This window comes from Papilio machaon, chromosome 23 (genome assembly GCF_912999745.1).
Source record: "Papilio machaon chromosome 23, ilPapMach1.1, whole genome shotgun sequence".
Taxonomy (NCBI): domain Eukaryota; kingdom Metazoa; phylum Arthropoda; class Insecta; order Lepidoptera; family Papilionidae; genus Papilio; species Papilio machaon.
Genome location: NC_060008.1, coordinates 2,700,146 through 2,716,381, shown reverse-complemented (window position 1 = coordinate 2,716,381; position 16,236 = coordinate 2,700,146). Strand labels below are relative to the sequence as shown.

Below are 16,236 nucleotides of genomic sequence, written 5' to 3'. Positions count from 1 at the left end.
GCCTAAGTTATGTACAGCTTTAGTACTAATATGGCATTTATTTCAAAATATAAATTAAAAATATAAAGACGAATAATCCCGAAAAGTAAATAAAAATAATTTTGAATTTCATAAAAATAGATAATTTGTGCGTTCTAAAATTTGACTAGCATAAGACGTGTTATTGCATGAAAAAGTAATATTAAAAGAAATTTAAATATAATAAAAATATCTATGGAAACTAAGTATATATTGCAAAAGAATTCGCGAAATGCGAGAGAAATGTGCTAAATAAACTGTTTGGCACATCCAATAGTTTTTACTAAGCTAAGAAATACATCGCTCTATTGTAAAGCTAAATAAAATAAATATATTTCAATAATAAACACTCAATAATAACCAAAACGAGTAAACAATCGAAGATTGCACTGAATTTATTTGTCTCAGGTCTCTCTCTCTAAATCTAATTTCTTGTTCGGGCGAGTTTCTTGTTCCGATTTTGTTCATTCGACTATGATTTAAGTTTTTTTTATTTACATGTACACAATAATGTCCCTGACTATACGTTTCCCTATTTACAACAGTTATTCCTATCTAAAATACTAATAGACAAACATTGTATAATTTCCGAACGACTCATAAAACGAAATGCTGTTTCTTTTGAATTTTCGTAAGTGAACTGTTGTAAAAAAAAACGTCAAGCGATTACCAATCTGAGGCGATTTCGCTGCGCTTCGAAAAAAATTAAATTTGTTATCCGAAAATATAGCTTATTTATTTTTGGTTTGTATACTAAACTGGTTTATTTTTGTATAACGCTGAAACGAAATTGCGTCGGATTAGTAATAGCTGAATTTTCATGGCTGAGGGTTTTGCTGGAGGTGGACCGCCTGCTGGGCGGCCTGCTGCGCCGCCTGCGCCTGCGCCATTTGCAACGACGACTGCTGCATATGTTGGGCGGCTTGGGCTTGCGCTTGTGCTTGTGCCTGCGCTTGAGCTTGGGCTTGTGCTTGAGCTTGTGCTTGGGCTTGAGCTTGGGCAGCATGTTGTGCGGCGACGGCTTGCTGAGCAGCTTGTTGAGCCGCTTGTTGGGCAGCCTGCTGAGCAACTTGCTGCGGGGATGGAATATTAAAACCAAGCATTCTCGGATCGTGCAAACGCAGCGCTTGTTCCAATCTTTGTTCTTGAGCGATTCGAAACGCTTCCACTAGCTCGGGCGATAGCTGCCCACTGGCGTCGTTGGTTGGCGTCGGGAAACCTCCGTTATGTCTGAGTGGACTAGGCGGTTCGGTGTTGTGTGCGGCAGCGGCTTGGGACACAGCTAATCTCAGAGCTTCCGCTTGACTTCTGAGCAGTGCCTCTGCCTGTTGCATGCGAAGAGTCGCCTCATTGGGTGCCGGTGTCTCTGGTGGTGGTTCTCTCGCTAATTGTTGTCTCATCGCTGATACTAAGTTAGCCGCGGCTACTTGCACCGCGTTCGCTCCCTCTCCGGGCTGCGCCATCATGTTGGCGGCGGCTGCCGCAATGGCTGCTACTCTTTCATCACCGTAAGCCTGCCCGTTGTTGGATCTGAGCAAGTCTGAGAGTTTGTTTACCGTGGCTCCGGCTTCGGAGCCGGCAGACGAAGACAGTCGCCCGTTGGATGAGGAGTCGGAGTGCGTGGGGGAGGGCGGGGCGAGGTTGAGCAGGCCGGAACCACCCGCTGAGGCGGACACGGCGGCCAGGATGTCCCTCTCCCTGCGCTCGGCGGCCGCTCGCGATAGTACATACTGGGCGGCGAATTGATGTTTAGGTTCCATTCTCATGTGTTCCATATGGGAAAGTAGTCCTGCAAAATGATGGAAATAATTTAATATCACATTAAAATGGAAAAGTTTTGTAAAGCTTGCAACATTGTAAACAATGTATACATTTCTAGATGCTGAAAAATTTGTTAATTATAATTTAGAATGTATTCTAATACAAAAAGACTCTTCTTTGTAGCATATGTGCAGCAAAATTTTGAATAAAAGTTATTTTTGATGGTACGGTCCTAAGCAAGTTTGCTAACAATGAAAATTGCTTAAATGGGTAATGGCAAACACTTATTGTGAACATTAGGCAATCCGATACTCGTTTCCTGCTATTGTCGTATAAAAATTCAAATATTATTTTGTCGTAGTAACACATTGAGGATAAATAAAGTTTTAAAGTTACCATTTTCGTGTGTAAAAACGGCCTGGCAGACAGAACACGGCCACATGCGCAGGCTGCTTGTGAGCTGGGTCTCGGGGTGGCAGGCGAGGTGCTTTCTCAGGGAACCTTCGTTCACGTAATGCTTTCCGCAGACGGGGCACGGATGGTTAGCAGTCCGCCGCTTCGCTATATAAGGATCAATTGGTTTAGCTTGCGCTGGGTACGGTGAAGTGGCGGGTGGACCTACCATTTTCACCAGGAATGGGTAGGTTAGTGGGTTAAGGGGGGAAGGAAAGAAAAAAAAACACAGGTTAGTGATGTTAGTCGAATGATAGCAGACTTAAGACTAACTAAATCTAAACTATCTAGACATTAGAAAATGGCAGACAACATCACTAATTTAGTTGCTGACGACGACTGTGACGCGTTCAGTAGGAAAATTGCGATTAGCAAAAACTTGTTATGATTGCTAATGGGGAAATCATAACGAAAACAAATCTATTGACAGAATTACGCCGACTGGGATGATATAGTTCTAGAAACGTTGAAAACATTAGCTTAAATATAAACAAAACATGTTATGATAACAAAGTTGGAACGCCATCCGAGGAATCTGTCGTTGGTTGCGAGAAATGTTTGCAAAACACTCTACCCTACTAATGCAGGAACAATACGACGCTCCCTCGAATGGTTTCTTAGCTTATTCGATAAACTTAAAACTATAAGGTTTGTGGAAACGATACTTTTGTGTTTTTACAGTTGATTTTGTAAAAAACCAACACCCCTCATGGCTTTGCGCCAGCTGGAAGCTTTTATCTTTACAATGTTAAATAATTCTTTGGAAGTAAAACAAATGTTTCTGTCGCTACAACATTTTAAGTGCTAAAACTTCCAGTGACGCGGCTTACGGACTAATAAATCTCTCTTGTTTAGAATGCTATATAAAACGGACAATTCAATTTTAAGTACTTTTTCAAATAAATTTGACGCTTTAAACTAGAGAGATTAACTTATAACTAAATGTATTAAACCTAGAAACACTCAAACGACCAAAACACAAAAAGAAACGTGATCTATCCGAAATAGATGAAGCTTCTTATTTGCAATCCGTTCCTTGCAATTGCCAAATATCCCAACGGGGATGTAATAATGTATCCGAACGTCAGGACACTTACTCGCAACGCCGGACGCGTTGGGGTCCTTGTGGGTGTTCTTCATGTGTTCGACGAGGGCTTCGCCTCCGAATACGACTTTGTGACAAATCGGACAAGGAGTGGCTGTGGCGCCCCCAATCATCAGCGCCGCGTGTTGCTGCAAAACACCAAGGTGCAGCTGAAGCTCCTGTTCAGCACCCGGTGGCGATGCGGATAGGCGAAAGATTAGCATACATTTATAAAACAACACAAAATATAGAAATAAACAACATTAATAAAATTTTGAAACAAAAACTTGCCAAAGGGGAATCATAAAATAAAATTGACGATCGTGATTGGAATACTGATGTTTCTATTTTAAATTTGGCTGTAGCGAAAAATCGTTATTTTGAAAAAGTAATTTATTTAATCGATGTGTATATTTAAGCTTAAAAAATCAAAATTTAGATCAGTTAATATTAAATATAACATACATTAGATATAGCCGCCGTGGTTCCGGCTAGCATTGTCTTCGATTTTCGTATTTCGCTCAGCTCCTAATCATAGCATAATGAATTACAATCATTTAAAGAAATAATAATAATAATCGAATGCCAAACAACACGGAAATAATTAAAACTGATTCAATTAAAGAGATTGAAATAAAAATTTTAATAAAATTTCATAATGCTATGGTAATTTTATGTTAATTTGTTTAGACTAATGCAATAGTTCGTGTCACTTTCTCAAAGAAACTTGTCGCAATTTAGATTTGTAGTCTACGACTTTTTTATCCGTTATGTATACATATTATAAAATATTATAAATATTTTTAAAGTGTTTGAGATAGTTTAAAAATGTGTGTAAAAATGAATTCCAAAGACACCTTAATGCTGGACCTGACTGTATTTAATTTAAAAATGTTGTAATGTCTTTAAATAATGATCTTAAAACAATATAAGACCCAGCGTCGTATAATTGAAGATAAAAACATTTTGCATACTTAATATTTTCAGCAGCATTTGATCTGTAATTCAGATATTCTATTCTATTACTATTCTAACTCTCTCGGAAGTATTTTGATGAAATTCGGTGTTCAGTATATTTTCTTCCTTCGTAAAAAATGTTAGTTCAGCATAGTTCATCAATGGTATGAATAATGTTAACAATTTTTTTTAATATCTTTTGGTACTAACCTTGGCTGTATGGGTGCGTAGACTGCTTTCAGTAGCAAATCCCTTGCCGCATATGTTACAATGAAAGGGTCGATTTTTCGCACGCTCTACTTGGGCGTCATGATTTCGTAAGTGCTGTTGTAGATTCGACAGTTGTATGAATGCACGCCCACAGTCCGGTAGATGACATTTGTATGGCCGTTCTCCTGGAAATATTAATTGAGAGATTCAATTCATTATTAATAATAAGGAATAGTTTTAGGAGCAGATTTTCGAAATGTATTTATTAGGCAAAGTAGCTCAGTTTTTATTTGTAACTTGTTTTCTTGTTAAAGTCTAAAATAATTGAATCTATAAACACTAGATAGGTTAGGATGACATGTTATCATATATAATATAGTTCTAGTAATGTACATGTCATTATCCAAATAAAAAACGAAACGACAAGACTCGTGTAAGTGTGAAGACGAATTTTTGAATACGCATATGCTTCAGGTCAAAGAACGTTCCAGAAACCTTGTAACCGATATAGGTGATTGCCAAAACGAATTCCCGACCTAACCCAACATGAAAGAAAGCGATGACCGGACTATAACATTTTAAAAATAAAACCATAATAAAGTGAACGCATACTTTTAGCCTGTACTGCAAGCAAATGCATAGGTCAATGCACCTACGCACACAACCGTAGTACGAACACAAACGAACGTATTACACAGATATGTGTATATATTTTCTGCACAGTCCTTGCACGTCACTGTGTGTGTGAGTTTGTTTGTGTGAGAAGAATGCGTACATACGCATGCGTTTGTAAGGAAAGATATTGTAGAATTATTTCCTAGATTAGGGTTACCATTTAGGAAGTCTTTTCAAATGGATAGATATGCGTCGTACTGTTAGTTAACTGTTAATAGTAAAATATATTGACTTTATTATTTAGATATACATGGAAAATTTTCTTAATCGAAACTATTTATAAATATTTAAAATCTATATTTTTAGTTTGTTGGTGATAAATAGTATAAAAATGTGATTTCGTTTTTTTATTATTCATGACTGTTTTTAAAATTAGATATTTTGAGTATTTATACATTTATTTTAATAAAGTGACTAGCGATAGAATCTAAATTAAAAACACACGACCTGGTTATTTATGCATTTTTATTTTCAAATATTAAAAATAACTTTTATGTTATTCGAGGTATTTTGCTACGTTTATTATTTTGCAAGATTATATTATAAAAATCAAAGACTACCTAATAAAAATGGCGATTAATTTTGGCACATTTTTAGCAATTATTTTCAACTGTTGATATCATATAAATTATGCTTATAAAATAAACTGTCTCATTCCAAACGTAAAAACAAAAAACATTTTATGTTATCCATTTTTTTTAACTTATTAAGAATTTTTATGATATGGAAAAGTAATTTCTAACATCATTAATTTCCACAGCAAAAATCGTTAATTTGTCACGAAGCGGGCAACTTGACTATTAGAAATCTAAACTTAGGGACTGTTTAAGTAGTCATCAAATGTCTGGGTGAGGCAGTAAGTCAAATATACATATATTTACATTTTTTGTTTGTAATTTTAAACATATTACTTTAAATTAAGTAAAATAATTTTAAAACAGTTTATATATAACCGAGAAAGAATCCAAAGAAGGTTTCGTTTTAAAATTATTCAAATATTCAAGTAAGCATCCAAAGAATGAAATGCAAATGGCGACCCTATCTAAATGCACGGGGATAGATATATTACGATCGGCATTGACATGGCGAATCGCATAGAAATATTGCCATCCGCGTCGGCTATACCTAATCGGCCACTAACGGTATATTCATATTTATTGATACTAAATATCGCATGGCTTTTATTGGGCCAGTTGGCTAAAAGTACGGGTAATACTATACTTATTAACTGTATTGCGGTTAATAGAGTTGTTTTTTTTATTATTATTTTTTAAATGACAAACGAACCTAATGTTAAGTGTTGTAAAAATAATTTTATACATTATTCTGTATTAATAAAATACTTTTTACGTATTTTTTTTGTAAACATGCGATTGTATGTAAAATATAAATTCTAATTGGATAATACTACTTTTAAAACCCAGTGAAATAACAAATATCCTACAAACATTATATAACTTTACGTCTAAAGATATTAAATTGTTATTTGTTTGTATTTACGGGTAATTTACTTTGCAAAAATAGTACTAATCAAAATACAAAATGTAGTAATATGTACATTTGATATTTGGTATGTAAAATAAAGTAGATGTAAATTGAATTACGACACCCTTCTAATATGTAACTTGGAATCTTATTGGTTTATTTAGATATGTTTAATTTTAAACGGATTCATTTATTCTTATAAGAATATATTGGTTGATATAATCTTGTTCCATTAAAATCTTCAAATTATAAACTAAAATAAAATGAAATTATGAAAAAATCCTTCATCTTATACTCAAGTAAGGTCGGCGCATCAGTTTTCATCCACCATAACGATCTATCTTCCGTCATCTCAGTTGTCACTCCCATCATCTTATAACCTTTCACGCATTCCACCCATTTCTTTCTAAGCCTACCTTTATCAGTGTACCCATCCACTCTCATAAGTGTTTATTTTAAAAAAAATCGCTAAGCTTGCACATTATCTGTAAGATCCAACTGGACAACAGATTAAATCTTACCCATAGAAAATATTTCTTCCGGGTTCACCGTTCCTTATACTATTGTGGCCAGACAACCATTTTTCAACCTATACAACCTACGCGCTAAGTCGACCATTATAAAGCGACCCGCTGCTTTTAGCGCAATACTTCTCCGGGCTCAAGAATTGAGTAACAAGGGGGGACGGGGCGTTTCAAAGTAAATTGGTCGCTGTTGTATGGCTATTTTTGTTATTTCACTATGAATAAATGTAAGGAAGGGAAAGGCGTTTGCCTTAGCACAGTTCGAACGATGTTCAACGGCTAAAGGATGCTATCTGAGCGGATTCTGAGAACATTTATCGTGTGTTAATTTGCATGCCATTTTGTACTGAAAAATATTCATTTTAATTTATAATTATTTTTACTTTTGCACATTATTAATTATTCTGGTAATATCGGTTGCCAGGAACAACAGATTAAGAGTTAAATAAATTTTATAAATAAAATTCAATTCCAACGCTATTCATTGTTTTTAAATTAATAAATAAAAAACTAACTATGAATTAAAAGTAGGTTCAGTTTGATAAAATATAAATATAAATATTTATAACTTTAATGTTCAAAAATCAGTTACGAATTTTATGTCAACATTGCATTTGTTTTGTCAAAGTAAATTTCAAAGATATAAAAAATAACACTGGCAGTTTATTTTTCTACGACATTTAAAACCAACCAACTGTACCTATCGAAAACTAGGTTCGGTTACAAAAGCTCCGTGTTCGTTGCTTGGCCTACGCATTTGATTTACATACAAAAGTACTTCCCAGCTATCCCGGCTTTTGACTGCGCGTAGGTCTTGTACATTCTTGGATCGCTCAAACCCGATTTCTCTCACAGATTAAAAAAATATTCACATTTTGCGACATTCACAAATTACTGAAAATATGTTGAAAAATGTACATAAAACAAACTAAAATAGATTCTCCAATTACAGTAATTTTCTTTTAATCATTAGAAACTGGCCACTTGAAAAAAAAATTGAAGAAAACTTATTGAAATAGAGAGTCATAAGTCCAGCATAAGTATTTTTAATTCGTTTAGCGTAGTAAAAAAATAAAAGCGTCTAAAATATAAAAATAGTATTGTAGAATATAAAAATGCAATATCAACGACGCAGTATTGCGATGTCGATTTTAAAACACAACGATCCGACGGAGCGCGCATGTTGCGAATTTATTTTTGAATTTAGAACGCAGACTTACGCCATTTTGACTTGTTATACGGATATTTACCGCATGTTTTCTCAGTTAATGATGCGTTTGATTTACAACAACGAACGAAAAAATTAAAACTAAAAAATAAAGTTGGTAAAATACTATGCAATATGCTAGAGATATTGCAATAAGTCTTATTTAAATGAAAACAATAAAGGTAATAAAATTAAAGAAGATGCATATTTTGTTATTATTTCTTTTATATAATTTTATACTTGTATTGTTGTCTCATCGTAAAATTATTTTGAATTCTTTGCACGATGACTAACAAGTTTTTTTAGATCTCTTTAAAAATAGATTAGAACTTGAAAAAATAAATATTCATTATTATTGGAATAATAACTAGAATGGCTTGAAAACATTCGAATAACAGACAACAGTAGAGTCCGAAAATTTTAATTATAGCAATATTATTTGATTAAGCGTTTCACGTTTTCCAACATAACCTTAAAATCGCAAACGTGGTACAACATAATATGTTATACTCCTAGGACTGTTTCCACTATAATAGTCGACTTATATTGGGGCTCACAAATACATAACATTAATTTTGAATTAATCATACCAATCGGAAATTTAAATTATTGGGCATGAATTTGCGTGCACACATGGTAAGTGCATCTCCCCTCGCCCACCCATCCCCTGCCTCCCCACCAACCTCGCCGGGGGTGATAGGGTGGCATACAGGGGTGGGGTTGAGGTCACGCATTCCCTCCCAACTATTCCCCCTCGCCCCCAACTATTTTGGGGTGGTCAGTGGGCATGAAAAAAATATAATAGTATTCCACCTGCATCGGGGCGGGTGAAATTTGTCGCTATTGACGTTTTCGTAAATGTACGCATATCCCGGCGGCCATTTTGTTAAATTTAATAAATCGTCCGTTGAAAATGGCGTCCCGCGAAACATTTTATTCGAATTTCCATTGCATTTTGTGTTTTCCTATCCGAGTTAAATAAAACAAAAAAGTTGCGGGATCCCGTTAAGAGGAGTAACGAAATCTTCCTAAGAAATGTTACTTTAAGTCTGTGCCCCCACGTCCCGAACGAACTTTTACCCGGTGTTCTTTATTTCTTTCTCAAGTGCTTTTTTTAATTTCCATCGCGGCGCTATCTCAGGAATGCTTCAGTGGTCAAATAAAAACTTAAGCGAGTTTTCAACGAACAAGAAATCTTTAGAGTGGTCGAGTCGAAATTGTTAGTTTTTTAAAGAAAAGAACAATACCTACTAACCACATCCAATCCACATTTTTTTTAGTCTTAGCGCACAAAGATCAATATTTGATTGTGTTATTATTTAAAAGCATAAAAATATTACGTTTAATGATAGTTAGGTTTTCATTCGACATGAAACTTGTACGAATACTCTTCATATCAGAAGTCACCAATTTGTATGCACGTATAAAACTGATAGTGAACTGATCTGGAAAAAAAAATAGAAGTAATACGGGGACATTGACAGGTGTTTCCTGTTGGGCCGATCAGCTCACCGATAGATTATAATTTACTGATCAAATGCCAAGAATCTAACGACCCTATGGTAAAAAAATCCCTTTGAGCCAGTCACCGAACGTTTTGAACACCCACATTATCATATGAAACTTCATCTATATTATGAGTAAAAAATTTTTAAAAAACTACTCCATTGCATGTTATGGTCTGAGAATTGTAAAAGAAAGATAGGTAGACAACTCCTGAAAAGGGTACAAGATTTCGAGTGGAGGAGTAAAAATATTCAACGAGCGGGCGTAATGGTAGCAAGGAAAAGGAAAAAAAAACACTCGTTCTCTGCCCGAGAAAAATGCAAGAAGAACAAAACTATAGTTGGCAAGTTTTCCCGAAGTTCGTGGCAAGCGTCTGGGAGGCGGTAGGGTTGCCGCTAACGACTTACCGTTAAGTTGTGGACTCTTTATCTTAGTTGTTAAAGATTTTTTTTTACTTCGTCTCGTGTTAACATAGACCGAAAGGTTACTACTAACGTCTTTTTAATAATAGCTTTCGCTAGGCATTGTATCTGTATAGAAAATTGTAGACATACTTTTAAATGTTTTTAAGGATTGGGTTGTTTTATTTTGCTATGGTAAATGTATTACTTTCTACCAGTTTAAATGGAATGTTTTACGATATTAAATGATGCGGTTTGCTTATCTGCAGTTTGTGTTATTCAGTAATTTTATATTGTAAATAGCTGTCGCCAAGATTCCTTCCGCGCGGTATTAAAAGTCGCCTATGTGTTCTTCCAGACTATGTTCTACACCTGTGCCGAATTTCATCAAGATCCGTTGAGCCGTTCCAAAGATACCTTCAAACAAACATCCATCCATCCATCCATCCATCCATCCATCCATCCTTGCATCCAAACATTCGCATTTATAATATTAGTAAGATTACTATGATTTCTTAACATTAATTAATGGGTGATTTAATATGAACGCAGACTCAATTCCTTGTCCACTCAGTACCGTTGCGCCTCGGGATTTGTAACATTTTAAATTAGTGCATAAATATGAATATAATTTTTCCAATTGTCAACCCTAAGCAGATGGAGATCGTGTGAACAGTAGGAGGTTGGCGGAGGCATCAGTCCCGGCCCGACGATTATTTTTATTCATTTCATACCGACTTCGGTGCAGTTTTAAATTCGACAAAAAGAATAATCTCGAATCTATTTTAATGAAACATTCATAAACGCTTCGTTTCAAACTTTGTGTTCTCAGAAATTTTTTTTTTTTGATAGAATCTATGTTAAAAAAGAGCAAAAATGCAAAAATTCAATTTGAATTTTATTTTTTGTTCAAAATTGAGATTATCTAGTTAACGATTTAACAGATTTTTATTTTGTTTTGTTCCATCGTGGTTAGAACTAACTCAGAGCTAAGCGCTGTACGGATTTTAAAGTAAATGTACATTTGAAAATTATGTAACAAAAACTTTCGCTGACTGACTTAGTCTCAAGCCTGTTTAGTACGATCTTTGAAACCTCAAACTAGAAAATACGGCTACACAAAATAAATCTCAGACTTGAAACAAATCAAATATTTCATTCGGATAGAAAATTAAGAGAAGACGTTTTCTTTTATAATAACGAACCTTTCTACAGTGGCTTACGGTATGCTAGTGTTAAATTTAACAAACTACATTTGCAATCTTCGACGTAATAATAATTGACTAAAATAATAGAAATTGTCACAATAGACCCTCGTGTTATAAAAAACAACAGGTAATCAAAGGGTCGAAGCTTGTGTCATTTTTAATACTTTATAAGCAAGACTAAAACCGAGGGGTCGATTTAAAATAGAACAAGTATAAATAAGTTTCAAATCGTTCTAGCTAAATGCAACAGACACGCACGGAAAAGTTTCTAATGATGGAACGGGTAAAAACAATATTGGAAGTTTACTCGATTAAATTAATTATACAAAAACATGACACCTCAGTTTGATGACGTCATATCGTGTTTGTACAAATATCTAACAAGGTTAACGATATCTGACTGCGACAATAACGTGAGTGGACAGTTCTCATTACGGTTGTTTTGTTTTTTTTTAACCGTATAAGTCATCGTAACAGTTTGCCGATTTGTACTCATGTAAAATTAAATACTGATTTATTACTACAAATTCCGAAGTAAAATAATAGTGAAATGTAATTCCAAATTATTAATATTAAAAAGTAATTATAATTAATAATAGTCGCTGTTAAAAATAATTATAAATGCGCTACAAATGCAATATGATAGGGTTGTGACCTATGACGGCGTAAACAAAGTGATGCATTCCGTTGGACAATGACCCCCGAAAAAAAATGGCCTGCAGCTGCCCTTAGTCCATAATGGGCATTTGTTAGCCAATACGCAGAAAATAATAGTACCCATGTATTATTATGCTAATGACAACCCTACGGTTTTATTGTTTCGCAGGTAAGGTGGGATATCTTCCGGGATTCTTTTTGTGCCAACCCTATGTTTGTGAAGTCATTTTGACGTTACGGTTTTTATTTTTATTTTTGACCGATGCGTGTGATTAATGTTGATAAATGGAACAGTATTGTGTGATTACGTTATTATTTTATGAAATTTAATTAACTTGGTCTTGAACCCTGACCGTGTATAGAGTTTTAGCTACTAAGCTACAACTCCTTGCATAAATCTCAGATATAATTATCGTCTAAAAATTCCGTCCAATTAAAATGCACCACCTTCTCATCCCGACTAACGCGTCGATTGTTCGAAAATTGAATTTTAATCACCAATTCTTTACTCACAATGGCCGCTGCCTTATGGTGAATGCCAAAAAATTGGGGGTGAAAATGTAGAAAATTACTTTCGTTCGGAAATGGGTTCGATTCTTGAGATCTCGGAGTGAAAGGAGCGAACGCGGAGAGCAATTATCTCGAGTATCCTTTGAGTTTAAATTAAGTGAAAAAAACTTTGGCGGGATTTTTTTTCCGATGTTCGATTTTTAAAGGAGCAAAGGTTAATTCAGAATCAGTAATTACCATAGACAATCGACCATTAAAAATGACAGTGTAAAGTTACGTTCGAAATTAGTTCGGTTTTTTTTATTAAAAACTACAAAGACATTCAAATTTTCAGTCCAGTTGTTTAAGAACGAATACATGACAACCGTAAAAACAAGATCTTTTTAATAATATTCAACTACTTTATTACTTGACTAATGTACCTAAGATAGGAATTTATCTTAAGTTTAGAATGAATAGCGTGCTCAAGGTAATATTCTCACGTAACCGAACCCAAACGCATAGATATATACATTTAATATATAAGTAGATATTTTTACTGAAACAACCAGTTTGTGAGGTACGGCACGGGACCGTTACTTCGCATCTGGCACCATTGAAGCAACTTCTGATGCCTATAATAATATAATAGAGCTAGTTATCTAGTCATCTAGCGAGAAATCGTTTAACGCCGCATTGTCTTTTATTGTGCGTTTCTATGGTAGACGAAAAAGGTGTTTTATATTCAACGCTCATTTATACAATAAAAAAGCCAATTGTTGGCTTTTTATTATATTGCCAGCCTACTCAGAAATGGTTATTCTGCAGTTTAAATGTAGATGAATGATTTCGTCTCTTAATTCTGAATTAAATTCAGCACGTTGAAACTATTAAGAAATTTCTTTAGGTAAGTTTTTTTTTTATAAAACAAAAGAGTTCCAAATCTGTTTTTCAAACAATTGGTAATGGCTGAACACATTATACCCTTTGTCTTTAAAAGAAAGACGTAATTAAATTAAAAAAGTAAAAGCAGCACGCAACGACGTTCTTTGTTGCTAATAAAAGAAATGTCTTTTAGAAGAAAGGAGAGCGGGCGATTAAGTAGCAAGTTTAGAGTTTGAATAAATTAGAGGAAGGAAGACAAAAAATGTTTTTGTAATGTTGGTAGTGTTTTGTTTTTAAAGATAATAGAAACAAGTTTTTAGCATATGTTTAAAATTTCATGTTTTTAATTCTTTTTTGGAATTCATAGAACGTTGAACAACATAAAAGCTTACATTTTCAATTTCTAAGTGAGTTATTTATGTTTTAAATGAAGAATAATGATTTATAAGCCGTACAAGGAGCATATTTCCGATTTAATGTTCAATAAAGATCTTACGCTCTCCACCTGTTGCGTTCAGATGTTACCAAAATCCGGTAAAAAATCACAACAACAATATTGATGGGTCCGTTCCGGCTTTTCGGTGATTGCTTAAAAAAAAGACATTTTTATTGAGCTCGGCCCAAAAACACATCTGTTGTCGGTACTTTAGCAACTAATTCATATTAAAATGTTACTAACGAAAATAAAATTTGACGAGCGAACCCTAAGACATAAGTAAATAAAACATGTACATTTAAATAACGCTACTTATTTCTTATTTAAAACAAACTCTTTGTAAGCAGGATACTTGTTTTTCTCCTACGTTATTGTTCCGTTCGTGTCTTCTCGTCATACGATGCTAATTGTCATGTAAAATTCAAATTCTTTGTCTTACAAATATTGCCCTCGATACGTTACGATGTACCCTGTAACGAACTACTAAATGGATATCGATTAAAAATGTGTTAGACTTCGACAACACTCATCTATTTGTCTACGAACATTTAATTCATAGTCTACATTGTTTTTAACCGAATTCAAAAAGGAAGAGGTTCTCAATTCGTCTGTATTTTTTCTATAATCTTTAGGTTGTAATATTCTATTCCATTTAAAAAAGATTGTTTATTACTCAACAAAAATTTATAACTTTTACATATTTTATTACAAAATTAAATGTTTGTGAACGTTACAATAAGTTATACTTTAAATTAAAATGCTTTGTAAGATAAAAATAATCTTACTCAACCCTAAAATGAAGCATATGGTAGAACAATAGTTGGAAGGGGTCGTTAGGTTTAAAAGAATAAAAACAAAGTGCCATATAATTAATATCACCAATTAATTATTTTCTTTGTAATATTGTAATAAAAATGAATTGGAGACGGCGAGTGCTTTCCTTTATTTTATTTCGTTTCTTTTCGACGCATCGTGAGCCCTTTTGTTTCCTTTTTTTTTGCTTTTCTTTGATTACATTGTTTCAGTTTTTGTTCTCTCTCGCGGTTCGTTGAAGATTTTGTTTTTGATCGAATTATCTTTTATTATTTTTGCTTTAACTCTTTGTCTTTTTTTGAGTTATTTTATACTAATGTTATTTTTTTGCAATTGTAACAATCTTTACTTTTGAATTTCAATTAATCATTGGAAATGTTTTTTTGTTTTAAACGTAGAAGTAATTTGTTTTTTCACTTGTATTATAAAAATTGACTCACATTATTTATTGAAGCCACTATTCATGTGTTCTTAGTGTCTAAAAGGTAATGCTGTTTCTACTAATACGCAATATTTTATAGTTAAATATTCATTCGTTAAAATATTCGACTTTTAAGGTTGCTTACAATCTAGTCGACGAATTTCCATAATTAGGTTTTATAAGCTGCAATTAAAAAGATCAAAACTTTTTATAGATGATTTAAAAATGACAAAAGTTTTGACACGTCGCGTAAATTGAAATTGTTGAAGAAGGAAAAAAACAGACACAATTAAAGTTAGGGAGATGGTAAGTCTGATTTAATAACCGATCGCGCCCCAACGTTGACGCCTTCAGAAAAAACGTAAGAACGAAGAAATTTTGGTCCCCAATATAATTTCCTAATCGCCGAGCCGAACGTCCGGTTCCGGGGCAAAAAAACTAAGATGCCTACGTAGAATATCGTCTTGTCAGATTTCGATTTGTATGGATAAGACACCGATAGATCAATCTCAACAAGTGATATAAATCTGCGCGTAAGTGTTTGTCTAATCGTACCTTTAACAAATAAAGTTTTTACAATTTACTTTTTTAACTGTATTAAATCGCTGGCCTATTGCTTGAATAAATGCGGACCTTTACAAAATGTATTCGATGATGTCGAATATATACGCCATAATATCCAAAACAAACACCGAAAAAAAACTCCAAAAGCTACATTAACTTCAGTTTCTGAATTCAATCGATTTCAACTATATTGGTAAGTGAACTAAAATACGTAACACTTAAATTATAACTATAAGATAAGCTACTAAATTGTAGCGATGGATATCCATATTTTGATAACGTGACATGTCAATATTTACTCGGGGAAAAGAAGGCGGCAAAAAATAAATTAGGCAAAAGCTCATTTTGTCTCAAAAATCGTCGCCGCGACATCTGTGGCCCGGGGGGCTGGCAAGAGGGTCGTGATTCCTCTTCCATTACAATTCGAGAATTTGAGTGGTTCGTTCCCATCTGTAGGGTGCATATATAGGATATAATATATA

At 34.0% G+C, this 16,236-nt stretch overlaps 1 protein-coding gene across 7 annotated transcripts in view; it reads right to left on the bottom strand.

Annotated features, from left to right (window-relative positions):
• Positions 1-273: 273 nt before the first annotated feature.
• LOC106711220 (zinc finger protein 628) overlaps positions 274-16,236 on the bottom strand; it is a 57,600-nt gene continuing 41,637 nt past the window's right edge. For 4 of the 7 annotated variants that reach the window (XM_045683647.1, XM_045683648.1, XM_045683651.1 and 1 more), the window contains 5 exons: positions 4,484-4,668; positions 3,782-3,844; positions 3,330-3,495; positions 2,176-2,397; positions 274-1,807 (listed from right to left, as the gene is read on the bottom strand). In XM_045683647.1, the coding sequence (XP_045539603.1) occupies positions 837-1,807; positions 2,176-2,397; positions 3,330-3,495; positions 3,782-3,844; positions 4,484-4,668 (1,607 nt within the window). In that variant the 3' untranslated portion in view covers positions 274-836. The remainder of the gene's footprint in view (positions 1,808-2,175; positions 2,398-3,329; positions 3,496-3,781; positions 3,845-4,483; positions 4,669-16,236) is intronic. The other 3 variants (XM_045683650.1, XM_045683652.1, XM_045683649.1) reach the window with 2 other exon arrangements.